This window comes from Girardinichthys multiradiatus, chromosome 9 (assembly GCF_021462225.1).
Source record: "Girardinichthys multiradiatus isolate DD_20200921_A chromosome 9, DD_fGirMul_XY1, whole genome shotgun sequence".
In the NCBI taxonomy this organism is placed as follows: domain Eukaryota; kingdom Metazoa; phylum Chordata; class Actinopteri; order Cyprinodontiformes; family Goodeidae; genus Girardinichthys; species Girardinichthys multiradiatus.
The window spans coordinates 27,503,999-27,528,798 of NC_061802.1; the positions used below are offsets into that span (position 1 = coordinate 27,503,999).

General features: G+C 38.7%; 2 protein-coding genes across 4 annotated transcripts in view; both read left to right on the top strand.

The window, feature by feature from the left end:
- Nucleotides 1-1,722, top strand: part of agbl4 (AGBL carboxypeptidase 4) — a 479,295-nt gene extending 477,573 nt beyond the window's left edge. The window contains exons 12-13 of the mRNA XM_047374823.1: nt 1,029-1,122; nt 1,236-1,722. Of these exons, the coding sequence (XP_047230779.1) occupies nt 1,029-1,122; nt 1,236-1,335 (194 nt within the window). The 3' untranslated portion in view covers nt 1,336-1,722. The remainder of the gene's footprint in view (nt 1-1,028; nt 1,123-1,235) is intronic.
- A 1,774-nt stretch (nt 1,723-3,496) lies between these two features.
- On the top strand, nt 3,497-24,422 carry spata6 (spermatogenesis associated 6). 3 transcript variants are annotated; one of them, XM_047374772.1, is made up of 11 exons: nt 3,499-3,662; nt 6,084-6,221; nt 7,689-7,737; nt 7,865-7,906; nt 8,037-8,161; nt 9,420-9,500; nt 13,911-14,342; nt 17,598-17,700; nt 18,484-18,524; nt 22,209-22,357; nt 24,228-24,422. In XM_047374772.1, the coding sequence occupies exons 1-11, from the start codon at nt 3,579-3,581 to the stop codon at nt 24,331-24,333; spliced, it is 1,350 nt and encodes a 449-aa protein (XP_047230728.1). In that variant the 5' UTR covers nt 3,499-3,578; the 3' UTR covers nt 24,334-24,422. The 3 variants fall into 3 exon arrangements, 2 of the variants coding, with proteins under 2 accessions (XP_047230729.1, XP_047230728.1); XR_007039638.1 differs by lacking the exon at nt 18,484-18,524 and having other exon boundaries at nt 3,497-3,662; XM_047374773.1 differs by lacking the exon at nt 13,911-14,342 and having other exon boundaries at nt 3,497-3,662.
- Nucleotides 24,423-24,800: the final 378 nt, after the last annotated feature.

A 24,800-nucleotide genomic window follows, 5' to 3' on the forward strand; every position in this document is an offset into this window, starting at 1 on the left:
GATAAGTATTAGCTACCAGCATGGTGCCACTCAGTTATTTTGATTTGATCAGGGGTTATAATCTCTCATGTAAGAGTAAACAGGGCCATACAGGAATCACAACCACAATCAATATACATCTACTGTATTGTATAATATTTAGAAAGTAAAGTACATTAAAACTAAACCATATGGGTCATTTTCTGACATATTGTTTGAGTTTTTGATTCAGTGATGTGCCTGCAGCCATTTGATCAGTTTCATACTGGTTTTTCTTGCTGCCTTGGTGACACATCTAGTTTTGCATTGATTAGCCTCAGACAGAGGAAAAGTCTTGGTTTTCTTCAGTCTACAGTTGAAACCAGATGTTTACATGCACTGTATAAAAATACATAACGTTTTTTCCTTACTGGCTGACATGAAATGTTCCTAAATGGTTTAGTACATGAATATGAAATGCTTTGTTTTATTGGTGCAAAACAGATGTAGTTGTGAATAAATGGCAACGTCTGAGTGAAAAAAGGTGAAGGGATGAATTGGCCCAGACTCCCCTCACACAGAGTATTCTGACTTGTCAGTCTGGAAAATAAAAAGCACATGTGGAGTATGGTTTTAAGCCAGCCGTTTTGTTCTTTCTGGGGGATAAGAGCGTTTTATGCTTTGAAATGTTTGCCAGTTTATGCTAAGTCTCTGGGAGGTATTGCTCTGAAGCTTTTAAGTAAAACAGCTGCCTCCTGCTAAGAGCAGTCAGGAAAACAAAGGGAAAGCTACAAATTATAAAAAATTACAGCACTCAACAATATTATGCTTAAAGGTTCTGTTGGATAGAAGGTGCCATCTGAATAAGTCAGGACAGGATTTTTGTGTGGTTTCTCAACATGAGACTCCTCATCTTGCATGATATTTTAGGTCCCATTGTTCGCACAACTCATTTTCTACCACATTTATATTTACTCCACATGTTCCATTTGGTCATGTGTGTTTGTCCGGCTGCGTTTTCAAAATGTTCAGTTTCAGGAGTAGAATAAGCCTTAATTCCCTATCCTTAGATATGAAGCTGGGTAGGAATGTGGCTCGAACTTTCCTGGATTATTACAAACTCAGCAACCTCATCAAGGACAACAGACCAACTAATATTCACAGGTATAACTTTATGGCAGTATTAAAACAAAACAAAACAAATTCTTTTCTGTTGCTGTTCTGTGATTGTAATGCCACAACCTGTGTAAACCATGATGATATGTTTTTGTGTGCAGCACTGATGGTATGTCCCAGACAGGCAAAAGCAAGACTGGTGTTGGCAGAGACACAAGCGACAGGAAATCGGAGAAGAACCAATGTTCTGGACGCTCGTAGATGCAGACTGAAGCATTGTGACAAGAGGATCCTTCAGACTTTGCATTAATGGTTTCCAAATCTCCTTGACTATCTATCCATACATCTATCTTTTATTAGTATTGTCCGCGGTCTCTGAAAGACTAGGTCCAGTTACTAATCCAACACAAACTATATTCACAAACACTCACACCTAACCATGTGTATCTTCAGTTAACTTAATGCATGTTCTCGGACTGTTAAAAGAAACTAAACATACACACGCACGCACACGCGTGGGGGGGGGGGGGGGTCAGATGAAGCCCTAAAAGTTATTTAAGGCCGCTTTTTTTGTTGAGAAAATATATTTGTTAATGTAATGATTGACTTGTTGTTTTTTGTCAATTCATTAAATATTTAACCACTTCATACTTCTGGTCTACTTGGTTTTGTTGCAGTGCTGTAAAGCCTATTGTCCTGAGATTAATATAGATTACAGAGATGTAAAGCAAAGTGTTCTCTATATTTCTCATGCTAAATCCTTGGACATGAATTGTGAAATACACTGGGCCACACATTGTCTTAAGGGAAAATATTTACACCTTTTAAAGTGTTTTACATTTTGTTCTGTTTACAACCACAAACTCCACTGTATTTAACCAGGATTATATATTGTAGAACAAAGTAGTACATTATTGTGAAGTGAAAGGAAATCATATGTGGTTTTCAAAATCGTTTACAGAAATTTAAAAACTATGAGGTGTATTGTATTCAGCACCCTTAGAAATTACTTTCTAGAACCTATCTATTGCTTCATATGTAGGTTTTTTAAGGATTATGCCTCTACAAGCATTGCACTCTAAAACCTGGGATTTTGTTTTCTAGTCTTCTTTACAAAATAGCTGAACCTCCATTAATTGCATAGAGAACATGTGTGAACATCAATATTCAAAGGAAGTCTACTTGAACACACAAATATCCTTGGATCTAAAGCATTCCACTGTCCTCTGGCTGTATGTTTATTGTCTTTTGCAGCCACAGATTTGCCCTGTTTTTCGGCTTCCCAGTCCTAAGGAATACAGCATACCCACAGCATGATAGTGCTACCACCATGTTTCACATTGAAGATGTTACCATGTTCATGTGTAGCTTGTTTTCCACCATGTATAGTGTTTTGTAAGGAGGTTTAAATTGTATGATTTGGTCTCATCTGACGAGCACATTCTTCCAGCTGTTTGCAGTGACCTCTACATGGCTTGCGTTAAATTGCAAATGAGACTTTTTATGGTTTTCCTCAGTAATTACTTTCTTCTTGTCACTTTTCTTTTAAGGTGAAATTGGAAGAATCCATGACTAAAAGTTGTACTTTGAACATATTCATCCACCTGAACCAAATGATTATCAGGAGTCTTGTGGCTACTTTCCGGATGAATTGCCTGGCCTGTCAGTTTAGGTGGTCGAGTATGTCCTTTCCGTTTTCTGATTAACTAAACAGAGTTCACTGAGATGTCCAAAGCTTGGGATATTGATTTATAGCCAAACTCCAACTTTAAACATCTCCACAATCATATCCTGTGTGTTCCTTGGTCTTCACGACGCTGTTTGTTCATCTTCTCTAACAAACATCTGACATGACCACAGAATGGCTGGATTAATAGTGAAATCTCATTAAACAAAGGTTGGCTGCATTAGGTTATATTTAGGGCAAAGGGGCATTACAAACCCATGCCACACCATTTAGTATTTGTAAAAAAAAAAAAAAAAAAAAAATTCATTTTTCCTCCCATTTTACCAATATGCCCTACTTTGTCTCACATCCAGTCCAATAAAATACATTGACGAATGTGGTTGTAGTGACTACATGTGGAGTTCAAGGACAGAAATGCTGTAACAAGGCACTAGAATTATTCATCTGTTTGACTTGCAGGAATGAATTGGTATTAAAAACTTACAAACAATAATTAAAACGTTACCATGTACGAGCATTGCTCTCATTTGTACCTCCTTGTTTTTATGAAAGCTGGTATTAGTTAAGAGTTTTAGTTCATTTTTAGTGGAACCAAGACACCTCTCCCCAGACATTTTATCGTAATAGAGATGACTGCCCAACTGGACAGAGATTATTTGGATATTCGCGGCGATTTGTAGCTGAAATCCTGGCTGAACATGTTCAGTTATTTGAGAAGGAGACAGAGAGCTCTGATTTGTTACCTCGTGGTCACGTGACTCCACATCCGCTCTGTGCTTGTTGCTGTTATGACGACGAACTTTGGAGAGTCAGATGAATGGTGGCGATGAAGAAGAAGGTTAACTCCAACAGAAACCACCAGAGGTCTCTAAGATGTACAGTGTACCTGGACATTCAGACAGTAAGTGTATCCTTCTGCTGCCGCTTCGGTACAAAATCCAGAAAACTGACTTGAGGCTAGTGGTTTAGGGGCTTAAGCTAGCTAGCAGGTTTACATCCTGTTTTCCCGGTCTCCCAAAATACCCAGTTAGTACACCAGTTAATTTGTGACAGATATGTTGATGTCGCTTACCAGACGATATTATGCTTTTACATTTACTTTAGTAGTAGTCATACAGTGCTGTTCATGTTTTATAAAATTCCGAGGTGGCCATTGGAGTTTTAAACACATGACACGAAAGGGTGATCAAAAATAAAAACAAAACCGAGTGGTTTATTTTGAACTTTTAAATCCCAGTCATGCACATTAAGTGATTTTTTTTATGGTTCCTACTCAGTCTGGAAATTATGGAATTTATTTTTCTGTGTGGTAATCCATCAATTTGTCTCTCCTTCAGTCATTCATTCTTCCATTTATCCACCTAATTATTTTTTCCATCCATCCATCCTCTTCCTTATAGTTTTTAGTTTTTTACAGGTTCTGTTTTTAAAGCCTGGCCACTGTAAAAAAATGTCTGGTAAATTCATTGAACTGTTTTGTTTATACTTTAAACTAGCTTTAAAAAGACCTAAAATGTAGGAATTTTGAGTGCAGAAAAGTACAAAATCTTGTCAGAATACTTTGTAAGAACCTTGGAACATTTCTTATTGTTATAAAGTAAATGTACACTCACTGGCCACTTTATTAGGTACACCTGTCCAACTGCTTTTTAACACAAATTTCTAATCAGCCAATCACATGGCAGCAACTCAATGCATTTAGGCATGTAGACATAGTCAAGACGATCAGCTGCAGTTCAAACTGAGCATCAGGATGGGGAAGAAAGGTGATTTAAGTGACTTTGAACGTGGCATGGTAGTTGGTGCCAGACAGGCTGGTCTGAGTATTTCAGAAACTGCTGATCTACTTGGATTTTCATGCACTACCATCTCTAGGGTTTACAGAGAATGATCCAAAAAAGAGAAAATATCCAGTGAGCAGCAGTTCTGTGGGCGCAAATGTCTTGTTGATGCCAGAGGTCAGAGGAGAATGGCCAGACTGGTTCAAGCTGATAGAAAGGCACCAGTAACTCAAATAACCACTCGTTACAACCAAGGCATGCAGAAGAGCATCTCTGAACGCACAACACGTCGAACCTTGAGGCAGATAGGCTACAGCAGCAGAAGACCACACCGGGTGCCACTCCTGTCAGCTAAGAACAGGAAACTGAGGCTACAATTCACACAGGCTCACCAAAATTAGACAATAGAAGATTGGAAAAACGTTGCCTGGTCTGATGAGTCTTGATTTCTGCTGCGACATTCAGATGGTAGGGTCAGAATTTGGCGACAATATGAAAGCATGGATCCATCCTGCCTTGTATCAAAGGTTCAGGATGGTGGTGGTGATGTAATGGTGTGGGGGATATTTTCTTGGTGCACTTTGGGCCCCTTAGTACATATTGAGTATCGTATCAATGCCACAGCCTACCTGAGTATTGTTGCTGACCATGTCCATCCCTTTATGACCACAGTGTACCCATCTTCTGATGGTTACTTCCAGCAGGATAACGCGCCATGTTATAAAGCACGAATCATCTCAGACTGGTTTCTTGAACATGACAATGAGTTCACTGGACTCAAATGACCTCCACCGTCACCAGATCTCAATCCAATAGAGCACCTTTGGGATGTGGTGGAACGGGAGATTCGCATCATGGATGTGCAGCCGACAAATCTGCAGCATCTGTGTGATGCTATCATGTCAATATGAACCAAACTCTCTGAGGAATGTTTCTAGTACCTTGTTGAATCTATGCCACAAAGGAATAAGGCAGTTCTGAAGGCAAAAGGGGGTCTAACCTGGTACTAGCAAGGTGTACCTAATAAAGTGGCGTGAATAATAATAAAGTGTAGATTACTGACCAAACTTACTAGACATTTAATTGTTTTAGAATTTATTCTTTCTTTGACATATTTATTTTTGATTTCTGTAAAATGTGATCAGACACCTGCCACCTATCTATAAATGTTCACTTATGTTGCAAGGTTAAAGTATTTTGAAAATTAATCAAAACTCAAGTTAAATACATTTTTTTTATAGCAATTAAGTAAGCTAACAGCCATCGGCCTACCTTCAGGTGAGGTGGTGATAATTGTTCTTAACTTTAAACTGTTGTTGCAATTTGTTGTTTTGTGTGCAACACTTTGACCAACAGCAGTTGCTTTTAAATTTACTATATAAATACATTTGATTTGAATTAATTATACTGAGAATGATATTTCTAACAATGCCAGACTTAATCTAAATGTGAAACTGCCACTGTAGATTTATGAATGAATGAATTAATGTATTCTTGCAAGGAAGGACTAATCTGTTGAATTGCTGACATGGTGTTTCCAGGTTACATGCCCAGGGGTCCTTCTGCACAAAAAAAATGAAATCTACCTCAGTGTGCGTCTAATGGGCCAGTACAAGAAGACTCCATGTTTGCCACCTCTTTTCCCTTTACTGTTCAACCACAGAATGGTTTTTGTCAAGGTGAGAATAAAACAGCAGACCTCAATGAAATCACGATGCTCTCTTGTCCTCTGCCTGCAGCTGGTTATTAGTAGAACGATTGGTTTTGTTATAACTGTTGTAAAACAAAGTTACGCATTGACTTTACCAACATTGGATCATTATTGAAAACTACCCATCGCGCAGTAGATTTTTGTTTTTCTATTTGAAACATTTGTCACCATTTAATCCGTACTACTTGAACAATTTTTCACATTACCACCATAAGCACCAGAGTATACTATTGGGATTTTAGCGTGTAGTTGTAAAGTAGAAAAAAAATAAAATAAAAAGTATTAAATAAAAATCTGACAAGTATGGCATATATTTTGTAGCCAGCTGCCTTTCCTTTGATATATCTAAATAAAATCCAGAGTCCAGCGAGAGATTTAATCTCTGTATAAATCCAGGTATTCTATGAAGGCCTCACTGGTTTGTTAGAGGATATTAGTGAACAAATGGCATCATAAGGATCAAAGAACACACAGAATAGGTCATGGATATAATTGTGGAGATGTTTAAAGTGGTATTTGGTTCTAAAATCATATCCCAAGCTTTGAACATCTTACGGAGCATGGATATCTACCTAAACCAACAGACTGGGCGAAGAGAGCATTAATCAGAGAAGCAGGTTAGAGGTCTAGGACGGCTCTAGAGGAGCTGCAGAGATCCACAATTTAGGCGGAAGGATATGTTGATAGAACAGGTGTTATCGCAAATTTAGTCGTGACGGACGAGTCTCAAGAAAAAACATTTGGACACACCAAAAATGGAAGAATGTGCTTCGATCAGGTGATACCAAAATGTATTTTTTGGACCTGTTTGCAAAGCACTGTGTGTGGCGGAAAACTAACACTGCACATCATCCCCAGTAAAACATGGTGGTGGCAGCAGCATGCTGGGGGGTGCTTTTCGTCAGCTTTAAAAGAAAAACTGCCCAGAGTTGATGGGTGCAGCTACATACAGGGAAATCCTGGAAGGAAGCCTGTTTGAGCCTGCAAAACAGTAGAGAGGTGTTGACTTGACAGAGCTGAATAAAAATGCACACTGGACTGGAAAAAAATGTTCTATATCTTTTTCCTTTCCCTTCAGAAATGATGTGCTGCTTTGTTTTGGCCCATCACATGAAATTCCAATTAAATACAATGAAGTTTGTGGTTGTGACGTGGACAAAATATGAAAAAGTCTTTTGGTAGGCACTTCACTTCTTTCTCCTTCTAACTGGTTATACGTTATTGGGATTCCTGAGATTGTAAGATGACTGTTATTATTTTTGAATACATTCTTGATATTGTTACCAGCAATCATTGCAGTTTCACTATATCTCAGTGTTTCCTTATAAAGGTTTGCCTGTTTACACTGAGAATGGCTGAGATAGATTCAGGCCTGTCAGTCTGCTGTTGTTATTAATATCGATTTGTTTTGTTTGTACTCTATCTGTTTTACCAGACCTTCTCAGGCGTTGTTGACCCTGCTGATGTAGCTGACCTCCTCGAAGGTAAATGGCCATCTGGGATTTGCTTGCTCATCTCTTAGTCCTGAATTTGTTCTTTGCACGCTTAAAGACTATTAGCTGAGATAGCAATCATTAGCTTACAGACTGTTTATGCTTTCCCTCTCCTCAGCTGACACAACAGTTTTTGAGCTGATTCAATTGGTCCCTCCAGGTATGCTTTTTGATGATGCCATATGGACATGTTAAGCTCCACTCAGTTAAGTCATCGCAGTGAGAAAAAGGAGGTTTTTATTGCAGATTAAATGTAACTGTGTGTTTCTGTTACTGTGCATTGCTTTTAGAGGGGGAGATTCTTGCCACGGTGGAAGAATGCAGCAGAGATTTTCTGTACCCTGGTCCCAGTCTGGTTGCCAGAGAAGAAGCTGCAGAAAGAGACATACTGATGAAAAGATCTTCCACGTTTCCTGTGAGCCGGTTATCTGTTGTGCCCTTTATTTCTGTGATCTGAGATTAGGTTTGTATAGATCAGACTTCATGCGGTTCATTATTGTGCTTAATGTATTTTCTGATTGTAAGCAATAAACTTCATTATCAAGGAACTTTATAACTTAGGAGGATGAATCTATTAGATTCCAATTTGCCTATAAGTTTCTTTAATGGTATTTCTGAAAATATTTCAGAAAAATATTGTTGCAAAAAACATCTGTGGAAGGAAACCTCAACCTTTGTCTAACCTTGACGTCTTTTCTGCAGGTAACATATTTAAATGCTGAGCACAGTAGAAATATCAGCCATAAATTTGTCATTAACGTTTGTATTTAGAGTTTAAATATCGGCTGAAGAGAGAATGAGCATTTAAGTCAGGTAGGCCTGGAAGTTTGACCTTCAGATTTTTTATGTTTTTCTTTTTTACTTGTTTAGAATCAAAAATATTTGTCATGGAGTCACATGGAAAACAGAGGTATTTTAACAAATCTAACTATTGGGTAGCTAGGTTTTGCTTTTATTTGTTTCCAGCTTACAAAAGCACAAAGCCAAGACATTTAAACTGCACACCTTTACACCAGTCAATCAAGGACGAATTTCACTGTTTTAAAGCTGATTTATGCCTCATATAAATGCTACAGAAATCACCATGTAATCTACAGTGATCAGGACCAAGACATTTATAAGGTGGAAGAAAATTGTTACTTCTTATCTTAGTGGATTTGACATCTGTGCACCTGATAAGATTACCAAATCAAAAGCTCTACTGTGTCTTTGATAAAGTGTTTTATTCAGAAAAAAAGAAGTTGACTATCTTAACTCTATCAAAAAAGTTTAAAACATGCGTGTTTGTTTCATGTTTTTCTCTTTCTACCACCTGCTTTCATCCCCTCACCTCTCCCTGACTGCAGTTTGTTTTTCTATCATTCCCCTTGTCCTCCAAGGCACCAACTGGCATAGTGAAATGTCTTTAAACACCGTTCCCCTTGCCAGTGCTTTTATGTGTTTGTGTTTGAGGACTACGTAACAATTTAGATGTCTTTAGCAAAATGCCATATTGTTTAAACATCACTAGAGCCTTTCTGTTATTCTGCTGTTTGTTTTTTTTCCTTGTCTCAGAAACAGATTGAAGATTTGTGCTTGTAAATTGGTGTCCCTTACAGAGCTTCTCTGAGTGTCCTTTTGTCTTCCTCTCACTCTTAAAAATGTTGTTTTCTTTGTTGTCCGTCTCTTGCCAGGGAATCTCTCCTAAAGTGGAGTTTGCAACGGTATCAGTCATAGAGGAGAGTGGTGGAAGAGACAGCTGGGCTCCATCACCTGTAAGTGTGTCTGTTTAATACATCTTTGTGAGTTTGTTTGCTCTTGGCAGAAATATATGATCCCGCATGTCCTGAATGATCTATAGAGGATCATAAAGAGTGGTGTTGCTCGCCATCACATTTGTCTGTTTTCTCTAAACATACCCAGCCTTTGTTGTTGCCATGACTACTGCCCATAGGAGCAGCACTTCGAAGGGTGTTTGTTCCCTCTTCGTAAATGTAATTATGGGAAGGCAGATCGGTGATGCTGATACTGAGGCTTCTTTCTCATGTCAAGTTTTCACACCATAATATCTCTTTCCATTTTATATGCTGGCACTCATCCCTGGGGATTTTAAGGTGGAAGTACTCAGGTCCGATAAAAATGTTATCCTTTGTCTTGTCTTTTGCTGTTATGATTTTGATCCCCCTCTTTCTTTCTTCTGGTATATCTCAATAAATTAGAAAATTATTGAAAAGATAATTTCATTCGCTAATTCAGTTCAAAAAGTAAAATGAACATTTGAAATTGCATAAGACATATAGAAAAATCGTTTGCTTATTCAGAATTGTTACGTTATCTCCTACACAGAATCTTTTGACTTAATAGCTGACCAGCAGAAAGTCATTGACGTCCTCCACAAGCAGGGTAAAGCCATCAAAGTTCATTGTTAAGGATCCTGGCTGTTCAGAGTTCTTTTATCCAAGCATATAAGCAAGTAAAGTTAAGTGGAAGGAAAATAAATATGGCAGAAAAACAAGCACAGAATCAAAGTTGCTTGAGGCCCATTTTGAAATTTCCACTCCGTTATGTTCAGGTTTTGGTCAATTGTCCAAATTCAGCAAGGTTGTGTAGCAGGAAATTTTTGAGAACTTGATGCTTCTTTAATACCTCAGCAGAGCCACAGACATTTCTTCTCACCGACATGCCACCCTGATGCAATAATTGAATGCAAAGAATGCACAAGAGGGACATGGACATGCTTTTCAGTAGGCTGACTCTTCCATATCTAAAATCCATTTTTTCTTTGATGTGTAATGAATTTATATAATGTAGGAGTTTCACTTTTTCAACTGAATAACTGCAATAAAATTAACCTTTCAATGATATTCTCATGGGGCTGCACGGTGGCGCAGTTGGTAGCACTGTTGCCTTGCAGCAAGAAGGTCCTGGGTTCGATTCTCGTCCAGGGGTCTTTCTGCATGGAGTTTGCATGCGTGGGTTCTCACCGGGTACTCCAGCTTCCTCCCACAGTCCAAAGACATGCCTGTTAGGTTAATTGGTCACTCTAAATTGCCCTTAGTTGTATGAATGAGTGTGTGCTTGGTTGTTTGAGTGATGCCCTGCAATGGATTGGCGACCTGTCCAGGGTGTACCCTGCCTCTCGCCCATAGACTGCTGGAGATAGGCACCAGCTCCCCTGCGACCCACTTTGGAATAAGTGGTAGAAAATGACTGACTGACTGATATTCTCGTAGTGAAATGCATCGAGTAACGTGTTCATGGTTTGTCTTTGGTAATTCCAATCGGTATTGGCTCTGTTTTTTATTTTTTGTTTTTTTTTTATTTTCCCCGACTATACCATATATCCAGGATAATAATTTCTGAAGTAACCAATAGAAATAGTCCTCTGTTGTACGGTTTGTTTCAAATCAATCGTGTTCTGTTTGAGCACACTTTATCTCATTCACAGGGAACTAAGAGGACTCAAAAAGAGGTAAAAACAGCATGAATGAAAATTTGTCACAATCTCTTTGCAGCATATGATCTTTTACACAGCGGTTGGCATGTTGTGCCAAACAGACTCCCATGCGTCTCCCAGGTGCACTAACCTAAGCTAAGCCATTAGTTTGAATGGGATGTCACTGACAGTGAAACAGATTGTCACAGTGTTCTGCAGCGGCCCCTCAGGGTGATGCCTGGATCAAAGCAGCGCTGTGGCTGTCAGACAGTAGGATTTCTCCATTTTCTCTCGCCTAATAGCTTCTCAGCATAGGCATTTTCCTGACTACATGTCTCCCCTGCTGACAAGCCTTGTTGTTTACTAACACAGCTTTAGGAGGAAGGCGACTCCCACAAAACCTCTGCACCCATCAGTATAAACACAGTCGTAGCCAACATCTTAACTTCAGAATAACAGTGGCATCTTTTGATGCGATTCTTTTGTATTAACATTTTGGATTTCTTTTCTTCTCCAAAAAACCTGAATTATTCCTAATTTCATATGATTACGGTGTCTGCAAGTAAATTGTTTGAACTGAAATATTGCCAGAAGTGTGAATTTGTAGCAACTAAAAATATTTGTCTCTTTTGGGTCAATTGCTTCAGTTTTTCTGCATTCAGATATTATGACCATGATCCCACAGGTAAATAGGAGTTGACTAAATTAAGCAGGTAAACTTGAATAAGAGTTTTCCAAGATTTGTCTTCAAAAGGACCCTTACATGCAGACCTAAAAAAGCACATTTAAAGCTGCCATAATGTAGGGTTTTGTAATTTGAGTATAAATTCAGTAACGTCTGTGTTGTTAGTGGATTGCAATCCAGCACACATCTTAGTGGAAAGCTAATTCAGGACACACGTTTATGTCCTTTTCAGGCATCATCTTCCATATTTATTTTCTTCAGTTCAATTAACCTAAAATAAATTAATCTTTTGTCGCAATAGCATATTCTCACTTAAATTGTTATGAAAGAATTTGCCTTTGAGTGCATTGTTTAGTCTGGGAATCATGCATCTGTCTTACATTACAATCACATAAAGATATAAGGCTTACGTGCAGAAAGATAGAAATATAAGATGACCGTAACATTATTTACTCTTGCTACACTTTGCAGATGATGTGTGTCCTCTGACCTCGACATGTCAAATGCTTGCTGTGGCTCCAACTCTCGGGCGACTAAACCTATTTTTTGATCAACTCCGCTAACACATATTTGACCTCTTTGGGGCACTCATAAACCGTATTGACCTTTTGAGCTTTCAGACCAAGATGATGTGCTGATCTTTTAAATAGAAAAATAAAAATTAGATATCCTTCATACCAATACACATACACTATACTAAACGGGGGACAGCAGACATACTTTATAGACGTAATAATACTTAATGCATCCCAAAATGTGCTAGATTTTTTTTGTTTCGACCCACATAAAAAGTTTTTTTTTTTAGATATGTCCACATTTGTTATGAGTATAAACAAAGATAAACAATGTTAGAAATAATTGTTTTCAACAAAATGACTGGTGCCACAATCCTCCCCCCCAACAATTCTTATAACTGGAGAGTTTTACATTTATACTTTATTTTTAAGTTGAGCAGAATGCATTTGTAATCCACAATTTCCCTTTCCCCTGGGTATATAATGTCACATACTATTTTATGTGACATAGATTGATTTGTCTTCTCTTCAAAATGGAAAAAAAATAAAAGAACACGCAATTCAAATAAGGCTGACGTGCTGTGGGCTTCATTAGTCAGCGGTGCCAATTATTGTGGATGGAGCTGTAATTCCTTTCCATCACACACAGGTGTACTTAGTTTTGTCCTTTCTGTCAGATGTCATCCTAAAATGATCACTGCTCAGCACCTCCATGTTTGCACTGTGGTTAAGGGGATTTAAACAAGTAACATTCTGAAGTATTTAGACAGAAGCTACAAGGATAGCTGTAGACGTTAACCGTCCTGTTACTTATTAACATGCCAGGCTTCATCGAATGATGTCTTTATCCTCTAAAAACCTGTGGTGAAAATAACAGCTGATCACATTAGTCAAGCCTTCTGTTCAGAACTGAGGACTCGAAAAATGTCTTGCTCTCGGTGTCTGTCCAGCAATGAAAAACAGATATGGAGATTCAAGGATGAGGACATATGTCCTAATTCCATTATATCAGATTATTGTCAAATGATTTATTCGTCTTTGGTTTCTCTTAAAAATAGTTTTAATGCGCTGTGATTTTCCTAATTAGCATTTAGATTATATTTGTTTTCGAGCCGGCCAATGTCTTTTTATCATATTAAACTAAGAGACGGCCATCAAATGCAATTAACATTTTCTCTTAACTTATTTATCCCTGGTTGGCATTACCTGCAGGATGTGAGATATTGCTTCAGAGAATGATGTTAGTGGCCATTAGAGTTATTGGAGTAATTCTGCAGAGGTTGTCTCCATGGCAGTGCAGACCGCCAGAGCTGTTTTCTTATAACACTTAAGTGGAATAATTTAGCTAATGGTTTAATGGTTTTGTCCAGCGAGAGTAAGTCTGTCAAGACTGAGTGCAACAGTCTTAATGGCTAAAATGGGGGATGCTTTCGTAAAAAGGAATAAATTAAGGCCTTCAGAGAACTTTGAACTTGCTTAGACATGTGGATGAGAATGTCAGCATGTTAAGTCAAAGTTAACGACCTTCTCTCTCTGTTGTCACAAACAGAACTGTTGTCGTTCTCCGGTGAGGCCATTGTTAACCCCATCTCAGCAAAGATCAACAAAGAAATCTTCACCATTAGGTAAAACAGATGGTGGTAATTCAGACTTTTTTGTGCGGAAAGACTGGGAGGAAAAGCTAAACGTCAAGGCCGCAGGCACGAACTGTGCTCTCACGTCAACATCTAGACGCTCTCTTTTTGCAACCCCGTCGGACTGGAGTCCTCAAAGAAACAATTACAGGAAACACAGTGACACCAGAGCTTCTGTGGACGCTGGGTACCAACAACCTACAGTTTCCTCGAGGGCACGAACCCTGTCCTCTTACACGCACCGCAAGATGTGCCAACTGTCTGAGGACACCAGGCAGCGACTGAGCCATCTCCAGCTGGGGCCTCACTACTTTCGGAAAGAAACGGAGAGCAAGCCACCGTTTTTGGTTTGTCTATTTTTTGTTTTAGATTCCTTAATTTTTTCACATGCATCCAGTGTTTGTCCAAACAGACAGTTAAAATACACAGTGAGATTCAGGTCAAATGTTCTATGTATATAGAACCAAAACAATTGAACAGGCCAGTGAGTGCTCAGAAAATTAGAGTACTTGGGGGAAAAAAACGGCAATTTGGTCTTAAAATATTATTTCCATCATTTCTGGATTTCTTCAGATTTTCTCAGTAAGAATGGGATTATTTTTTTTTTTTTGCTCTGACTGCAAATCTGTTGTGAACGATTTCATACCTCTTCAATGGTTATTATCTATATCAGGCCCATTTTCTTGAGATGGCTTTTTTACCTGCAGGGCTTAAAACGTCCAACTGGTATTTTTATTTTTCAGATTTGTCAAGTGAGAAAAACTAAAAAGGGAGTTCTTCTCAATTAAAATGTTAATTAACATTTTTCCTTTTTCTTCCCAAGAGGTGAAACACATTAATAGTGCAACAAAGATTTCTGTGTTTTTCTATAGAGCAAATAGAACTAATACCACTGTCTATTTCTAATGAGTAAACAAGTGATAAACAACAATAATAATAATAATGATATGTTAACGATAATAAAACATAATAAGTTAATTAACAAATAAAATAATTAAATCAATTAATTATACTAAATAAATAATAAATTACAATAAAAGGGTTTGCCATTGGAATAATAAAATAGGATTAAAAGTGATAAAAATTAGCTTTTAATTAAGCATGTAAACTGTGGTTTCTGAAGAAATAACACGCCAGATGTGTCCAGTATCCTAATAGGCATTCAGGGACTGTCTGTATAGGCGGATTTATCAAACTGGGTAGTGTAACAATATATGACCCAAATAGGTTTTAAACTATACATGCAGACAATGACAGGGTTCCTAGTCCATATAGAGACTTATTGAACCCAATTGATGTATTTTCCAGGTCTGTGTAGGTATGGAAAATAAAGACAGTATGGAAAAATATATGTTTTCTTTTTTGTGTCCTTGTTCTTTCTTCTTTTTGTCTTTTCCTTCCCTGCATGCTTTCTTTTGTCCTACCTCCCTTATTCTCTTCCCACTTCTCTCTTTTCCTCCTTCCCGTTATCGTTTCATCCTTGTCCTACCTCCCTTCTTTTTGTCCTTCCATCATTGCATCCTAAATCTCCTCTTTCTGTCCTTTCTTCTTTCCCAGTGTCCTTCCGATGTGTCCCCTCTTTTGTCCTTTCCTTCCTCTTTTTTTTTTTCTCATATCCTTCCTTCTCTCCTGCTTGTGTCTGAAGGCCAACACATACTCACAAGAACAGAGAGATTTGTTCTTTTACCTGTGGTGGTAAGTACAAGCACAAAGATCTTTCTGGTCAGGGCATTTCATACTTAACAAGAACTGAGGTGCAGCATTCTTGACAAGTCCGGATAGGAGTGATGACCTCCTGTTCTTGCAGCCCTGGGAGAGAGAACAATGTTCTCTGTTCTTGTGGAGGATGTATAGGTCTTTGCTTTCCTTCACTTTGTCACATCCTTCCTTTTCTTTCTTACTTTTTTCCTTACTTCTTTCCCTTCTCATCTTTCTTTCTGCCATAAATTCATAGTAAACTTAGGTAGTTTATATTTTACAAAGAGTGCAACAGACTAGATCTGGAAAAGTCTGGCATTTTGACAGGAAATCTGTGTAAGAAACCTGAGTTTAAACCTGAGTTTTAAACATGAGTTTATGCAGTCTGAGTAAAAGCCTTTCTCTCCCCTCTCTACACTTCTACACTTTTTAGAAACAGCCATGAGGGATTCTTCTTTAACTTCTGCTATTTAACTTTCCTGAGCTTACCTATCTCTACCTGGTCATCCGTCTGTCCATCCATCCAAAGACGATTGATCGTCCTCGGTTTACCTGATATCCGGTCCCTAGAGCGACCCGTTGACACTCTCCAGCTTATTGTGGGGGAACCCAAAGTGTTCTCAGGCCAGAGGGATATATGCTCCCTGAACCGTAGTCTGGATCTGGCCCGGAGCCTCCTCCTTTCCCTTGATCACATTCAGCAAAACGATTTATATTATGATAAACATGAAGGAATCTAAAAAGTTACTGTTTTCCAAACCGGGATTAAAATAGGAACAACATGCAGTTAAATCTCTATTAGCCCGGCCCATAAAACCAACATCATGCTTGTGGGTAAAATCTTACAAGGTAAAGACGGCTAATAATGTAATCATAGTGCTCTCTGATTAAAAATCCGGCAATAGACGTGTTCTGAACACATGGTTTATAAGATTAATTGGAGGCTGAGTTGCTGCAGGTCACACCTCAGTGGGGGCTTCCCAAAATTTCACTTAATCATGCAAGCAGATTAAGTTAAGGGTGTAGTAATAAGGCGGTGTTAATCTTTTTATCTTAGCTTTTAATGGATTTTGACGTCATGAGCGGACTTCGACTACTTGTGCTCAGTTATCCTCACTGAGGAACCTGAATGCGATTTGAAAGCTCACGTTCTGATTTTAAAAAAGAACAATCTGGCTGAAGTCACTGGTCTCTAGAAGTTACACATAAAACAAAGTGAGTTTCTTAACGTACAGTCTAATGGGAAGGTTTACTGTACAGTTGATGGGCCTTACATCCCCTTAGTTATATTTTTCATCCACATTAGCTCCTAAATACCAAGGTATGGCTGTTGAAGGCCTCCGCACACTGTTCCCAGAACCGATTATTAGATGCTGGGTTTGTTTTGTTTTGGTCACACTCATTAATGAATTTCACTTGATTAGAGCTGTTATTTTATCTAAAGGCAGGAGTGTGCTTTCCTGCCTCTGCATTTCCTGAGGGGTGATCCTCTTTCTATAATTAACCCCATTAATTGAGTGTCAGGCCGCAATTAACAAATAAACACCTCATGAAGTAGTCTAGCCTCACGAGGAACGAATTATCAGTGCGAGTTTCAAAGCTCCAGTGCTTCTTGTGTGCAGAGGAAAGTCGTTCCTGTTAAACAGAATGCAATTTGCTTCAACAAAAGTAAAAAGAGGTGAGAAAAATCCTATTTTTGCTTCATGTGGAACAATGGAAATGTGGTTAATCTACTCTTTGGTGGTGTTTATTTCCTCAGTGCAGCAGGAGGAAATTATTGGCTTTTTATTGTGACATTTAAAGTTTTGTGGCACAGATTAGTGGATGTTATTACAGAAAACATGTGCAGGTGTTTCAGTTTAAACATAAAAACAGCCAAACCCCTTCATGCTGTGATGTTCCAGGTCCCTGGCTGCAGTAATGCCCCCGGGATGGGGACATCCTCCTCCTCGACATTGAACAGCAGCATGCATAGACGCTCTGTCAGTTTCTCAGCTGGACACACAGGTAGGCATCAGAATCTTGCAAACACTACTATATAAATTATTACACATTTAGTACAATGGCACTTTTCATCAATAACTAATTTTCAAATTTAGAAATGGCGAATATTTCCAGGTTTTAGGCATTAAACACAATGAAGTTATGCTATTTTACTATATTTATAAAAGGTTGAAATCTCCTTATGTTAATGCACTCTCTTATGTTAAAGGAACACACCAGGGTTCAGCAACCTGAGGCTTCAGAGCAACACGTAGCTCTAAACAACCTGGGATAAAAACTGACCTTGTTTACATCTATGAAATTAGAAAGGGTAGCTTTTGCATCTCTAGACAACATTCGGAGCAAGCTCTATGGATATATAATTTGAAAGCCTGGTACTCCAGCTGCAATATGGCTATAAAGAGAGCCCTGCAGCTGAGATGGTCACTGGAGTGTCCCTACCCTCTGGTCAGGAACGGAGCAGCTGCAGGAACAGGACTCTAAACATTTTCAGTCTTCTTACACCCTTACCATGAATTTCCTGAGCTGCTGCCATGATGCAGACAGTGCTGTTGCATCGCAGTAGAGTCATCAGGTTGCTACTCAGCTTTCTGCCTCCCACTGAGGCATGTTAAATTATTGCATTTATTTATGTTTTTATCTGTTCAATATGTTTTACCAGTAATCTGTTGAAGATCGAAGAAAAATGCTGCCCTATTTTGTTGCATAGTGACAATACATTGATTTGATTGGATAATTTTAAAATGGTCGTGTTGCACTTCTAAGCTTTTCTTTGTCTTTTTGTAGATTCTTCTCTCACTGGAAGTTACAGACAGAGAACAGAGAGAGTAAGTCTGATTATCATGTTGAAATTAGGACATCATGCCAAAGATATTCAGTGAGAACCAGGTCTGGACTTTAACTAGGCCATTCTAACACATGAATATGCTTTGATCTAAAGCATTCTCTTGTAGCTCTGGCTCCAGGGTTCTCTGTCCTGCTGGAATTTGAACCTCCATCCAAATTTTCATTGTTTTGCCGCTTCTAAGCTTCATCCCATCAACTCTGACCATCTTCCCTGTCCCTTCTGAAAAAAGCATCCCTACAGCATGATGCTGTTATTCCTGTTTCACAGTTGGGGTGGGGTGTTCAGGGTGACGTTCAGTGCTTTTTTTTTTAAATTAATCACACATGGTCTTTTGCATGGATGTCAAAAAGTTAAGTTCCACAGTTGCTTGTGTCCCAACATGGTTTGTGGCAAACTGCAAAAGAGACATCTATTGGAGACAACATTGGAAATAACTGCAGAACCTGATCTGTGTTTGGACTGTTTTGATCCTGTGAAGCTTCCTGAGTTATCAGAAATATTAACTTCATCTAAACCATCAACTTGTATGTTAGACCCAATCCCAACCAAATTATTTAAGGAAGTGTTCCCTCTGATTACCAGCCCCATTTTAGATATGATTAATCTATCTTTAGTAAATGGATATGTAACACAGGCTTTTAAGTTAGCTGTAATTAAACCTTTACTTAAGAAACCTTCGCTTGATTGAGATGACTTGAAAAATATAGAACTATATCCAATCTTTCATTCTTATCTAAAATTTTTGAGAAAATAGTTGCTAATCAAATGTGTGAGCATTTACACAGCAATGACCTGTTTGAAGAGTTTCAGTCAGGCTTCAGAGCTCATCATAGCATTGAAACAGCTCTGCTGAAAGTCACTAATGATATTCTTATGGCCTCAGATAATGGACTTGTGTCTGTTCTGGTTCTGTTAGATCTCAGTGCTGCATTTGATACAGTCAACCATAATATTCTCTTAGAAAGGTTGGAATATGCTGTAGGGATCAGGGGAACAGCGCTAGGCTGGTTTAAATCTTATCTGTCTGACAGATTCCAGTTTGTTCATGTAAATGATAAATCATCTTTAAACTCCAGGGTTAATTGTGGAGTACCACAGGGTTCAGTACTTGGGCCAATTCTCTTTACTATATATATGCTTCCAATAGGTAGAATTATCAGGCAGCCTAGGATAAATTTTCACTGTTACGCTGATGATACTCAGCTTTGCTTATCCATAAATCCTGATGAGCCCAACCACTTAGATAGACTACAAGCATGTCTTGAAGACATAAAAACTTGGATGATTTTTTGCTTCTAAATTCAGAAAAGACAGAAGTTGTCGTCTTTGGACCAGAGTCTTTAAAAAAAAAAAACTGCTTAGTCAATCACTTAACCTGGATGGCATTAAATTGACCTCCGATAATAAAGTAAAAAACCTTGGTGTTACTTTTGACCAGGACATGTCATTTAAATCCTATATTAAACAGGTTTCTAGGATTTCCTTCTTTCACCTCTGGAATATTGCCAAAATTAGAAATATCCTATCCAGGAGTGATGCTGAAAAACTAGTCCATGCATTTGTTACTTCAAGGCTGGATTATTGTAATTCGTTACTATCAGGTTGTCCATAAAATGCAGTTAAAAGCCTTCAGCTGATTCAAAATGCTGCAGCAAGAGTTCTGATGAAAATTAAAAAGAGAGATCATATTTCTCCTATTTTAGCTTCCCTTCATTGGCTCCCTGTTGAATTTAGAATAGAATTTAAAATTCTCCTCCTCACATATAAAGCCCTTAATGATCTAGCTCCATCATACATCAGAGATCTGATTGTTCCATACGTTCCTAACAGAGCACTTGGTTCTCAGACTGCAGGTTTACTGGTGGTTCCTAGAGTCTCTAGAAGTAGAATGGGAGGCAGATCCTTTAGTTATTAGGCTCCTCTCCTGTGGAACCAGCTCCCAGTTTTAGTCCTTGAGGCAGACACCCTGTCTACTTTTAAGGCTAGGCTTAAAACTTTCCTTTTTGATAAAGCTTATAGTTAGAGTGGCTTAGGTTATCCTGAGCTATCTGTGTAGTTATGCTGCTATAGGCTTAGGCTGCTGGAGGACATAATGACCACTTTCACCCTCTTTGCTACATTCTCACACTGCTCTCCAATTTTGCATTATTTGCTGTTATTTCAGCTTTTAACTTTGTTCTCTATCTTTTCTCTTCCTAGAAGCTACAACTGGCCTGGCTCTGTGTCTACCTGTGACACCTTTCTGGAGAGGAGAATTGTCCGAGCTTCTGCTGGAAACAACTTAATGCTCACCCTCTACCGATGATCCACATGGTCCTGTCTTTCAGTGTTTAACCCTTTCTCTCTCCTAGACATGGCAATTGACTGAGCTTTACTGTAACTAACTCTATGTGCTCTCTTTCAGACTCTAACCTTGAAAACTGGCTCAGAGTTTATCTGTTCTTTCTTTCTAGGTGAAACGACTAAAGGAGCTACATCTATTAACATTTACTTTTCCTTCCCATAGAAAGGACTCCTGGATCAGTGCTTCTTTGTTCTCTTTGTGTCTCTGCTCTGTTCTCTCTAACCCCCAGTCGGTCGTGGCAGATGGCCGCTCACACTGAGCCTGGTTCTGCTGGAGGTTTCTTCCTGTTAAAAGGGAGTTTTTCCTCTCCACTGTCGCTACATGCATGCTCGGTATGAGGGATTGCTGCAAAGTCAACACCAGTGACTGTCCACTGTCTCTACATGCTCATCCAGGAGGAGAGAATGCTTCAAGTCTCTGACTGGATGCAATCTGCTGGGTTTCCTTAGATAGAAAAACTTTTTATCCAATTTAAATAAATAACTGAATCTGACTGCACTGTTCAATGATTAGGATTAATTGGAATTTATGTACCTGACTTTGTGAAGTGCCTTGAGGCAACATGTGTTGTGAATTGGCGCTATATAAATAAACTGAATTTAATTTATTTCAACAGCAGCTTTCCGCTTGACACCAGACTTGGGCAATAATTAGTTCTCTTGTCAATATTTTCTCTACCTGAGTTGTGGATCTCTGCAACTCCTCTAGAGTAGTCATGTGCAGCACCCTTTCCATTTTCAGATGATGGACTGAACAGTGCTCCATGAGATGTTCAAAGCTTGAGATATTATTTCATAACCGAAGGACAGCTGGATTAATATTGACATTTAATTACACATAGGTTACATCTGAAGGATTTATTTAGTGATATTTAATGTAAAAGGGAGGGAATATATATTTAGGCCACATATGTCAGATTTTAGTTTTGAAACATTTTTGAAAACCATGTTCTCCATTTTTCTTACACTTCACAGTTATGAGCAGCTCTGTGTTGTTCTAATGCATACAATCCTCATAAAACACACTGAGGTCTGAGGTTGTAATGTGACAAAATGTGGAGTAGAAGAAGTTAAAGTTGTGTGAACACTTTTCAAAGGCACTATACGTCAGCATGTCGGAAACATACCTTATTGTCAACAATGACCGCCTGGGAACACAAATATGTTCTTTGTATTAAAAGCCATTTTAGGGATAAAACTAAAATATGTATAATATACTTTTTTTGCATAAATAAACATGTTTGTCTGAAGGTTTCAAGGTGAACCTGGTCCACAACTTGAGTAACGTTTTTTTTTTTTTTTTTTTTTTTACTTTTTCTAGATAGAATCGCCTTCAGTGAGGGTCCAGACGTCTCTAAAGACACAGTCCCGACATGAAGCCAAGATCAAAAGCCCTATGAGGGGTTCTGCCTCAGTTCGGTGTAGCCTGGCTGGATCAGAACCAGGAGGCCTTCTGAATGTCAGAGACAGGTAAATCCCTTCCCCTGGCAGGGTTTTCACATTTTATTCAGCTGTTTAAACCAGAAAAATATGTCAAAATGAAACCATGTTTGGTTCAGTCTAAAAATATGTCGGTGGCTAAAAGCAGCAACATGACGAAAGGCGATCAGTCTGCCGTGTGTTCGAGACTTTACTAATTACCAAAACATTCTCAGGTAAGTTCTTGTTCTTATGTGTTACATGTTAGATGTGAAGAAGTATTTCAGCAAACTCAGACAGTGCAACCTTCCTCGTTGTCACACTGAAGCCGGAGCGACCATAATCCTCATTTTTTTCCTGATGTTTACCCTGAATTTGTCGAGATCCATCTGTGCGCATCATTTGTGTTTGCCCAAAAGATCTTGAAAGCAAAACTGGCACCTGTACCAGTTCCCAATTACCGCGTACAGCAAATATATGAAAATCCCAAGAGGTGTTTGCATACGCTGCTGCTGGGAAATCTCTGTGTGTGTGTGTGTGTGTATATACATACACATCTAATCTTTAATTTTGATCACACTCGACGGCCAGGATGAATTCCCCTCCACCTTTTAAATTACAGAAGCTGATGTCTTGTCATGTTTGGTCATTACGGACGAAGAAGGGCAGCGAGAAGGGAAAACAAAGAGGAAATGGTATCGATTTGTGTTTTCTGCTTGAGACTGATGTATTTGGCCCGATGCACACTTTGCTACGTTCAGAGAGACCTTGTCATCAATCACAGGAGATGTCAGCTGAGCGCGTCAATAGAAGCGATGTCCCGTTTTGTTTGTTTGCTCTGCTTTGCTCAGTCTATAAGTAAACATTAAAATCAATAGACAATCTTAAACTGCAAAAGTAAATTGCAGAAAATGAATGATACTTTTCTCTCATCTGGAAACGTGGCAGTATTTGCTGGGTGGGAGATCAGACTTGGCCTTTGTAGATTCCCTCCGACAGGGAAGGGGGCACGTCGCTTCCACCAATCTCTGATCTATAAAGAAAATGACAGATGCCAGTGGCAGCTTTTTGCCCTCTAAGCCTCTGAGTCTCAGTCTATTCATGTCTCGGAATGATTTGTCCTTGATGACTTTTTGAAGCAGGTACCGAGTTTATCTGATTACAGATGAAAAGCTCCTGTTCCAACACTGCCAGGTAGGACGAGATACGAGTCAATCTGGCAGTTATCACCCCTCCAGCACCAACAAATGGACGTGGACAAGAGGCAATAAAGAGGGATTTGTTTTTATCAGTGCAATCTTTTGCGTCCGGACTTACTGTAAAAGACATTTATTGAGCACCTATCAAGATATATTATTGCATTAAGTACCACACCCTGTTGGTTGTTAATAAGTTATTTTTGTTAAAATACCAATAGTTTGAGTTATTTTGAGGAAAAGTCAGAATGATGTTTAAAGGAAAAAGAAAGTAATGTTATGTTTAACTGATACCAAAGACCTTAAAGTGTTAGGGTGGGATGTTCACATCTTTTCTTTGGTTAGAGCACAGACTAGTGGGCACAAGTTACATTATCAAAAAATATTTCTTTTTTTTAAATAACATGTGCAGCTCAGTAAATTAGAAGATCTTTGAAAAGTAAAACTCTTACAGAGTCCTGTGAAAAATGTTTGCCAATTTGAGATTTCTTCTGTTTCTGTGTCGGGGTCCAGTTTGTCACGCTTAAATGTTTCAAATCATTAAACAAATGTTGCAGACAGAAAGAACCTAAGGAAAAACAAGAGGCCGTTCTCAGTCGACTTAAAACCACTCTGTATACTGTTATGACCAACAAATATGCACAATTAAAATTGGTTGTCTGTGTTTTGGTAAACTAGCCCTCACACTTGATGGAAACTTGATCAAGATGTTTCATCCTTCTCAGGCTTCAGACTGGTCCATCCTACTGGGAGCAGATCCACAGCAGAGTCCAGAGGATTCTGCAGACTCACAAAATCACCTGGGACCACAGAAGAAGCTGTGACTTTTAATCGACTGCATGACTGTTTTTACTGCAAATTCTAGACGTTAATTCTACTAAGGCATCCAGTGTTTTTCCAATAAATTGTATATTAAGGGATAGCAGAGCAATATGACCTAGTAAGGTTTAGGGGGCTAAAAAGTCTGATTCTTACCTGCACTATTTTAATAGAAATCAAAACTAGAAGAGTCAAACCAACCCACACATGTAATATCTTCCCTTTATTGTATTTAACATTTCAAACACCTGAAGCATGTTTCTTTTTCCTCCTACCAATCCTCTGGGCAACATTGGATGTTTAAATTAAACAGAGCCTTTGTCTTAAACTGGCTCTGGTATACAGAAACATCGATATGCGTGTGTGGGAAGGAGACATGGAAGATGTAAGCTGCAGCTGTTAAGGGCTCGCCTCTCGTAACACAAAAGGGAAGCATGAAGATAGCCAAGAGCTACCGCTGGGAGCCCGAAGCTAAAACA

What these genes read in the sequence shown, in the direction of transcription:
- spata6 (XM_047374772.1), top strand. Translation starts at nt 3,579, where the DNA reads ATGGTGGCGATGAAGAAGAAGGTTAACTCCAACAGAAACCACCAGAGG. An exon ending in GATTCAATTGGTCCCTCCAG is followed by an intron (nt 7,907 to 8,036) that starts GTATGCTTTTTG and finishes CATTGCTTTTAG; the next exon opens with AGGGGGAGATTCTTGCCACG. An exon ending in AGAGCAAGCCACCGTTTTTG is followed by an intron (nt 14,343 to 17,597) that starts GTTTGTCTATTT and finishes GTGATGTTCCAG; the next exon opens with GTCCCTGGCTGCAGTAATGC.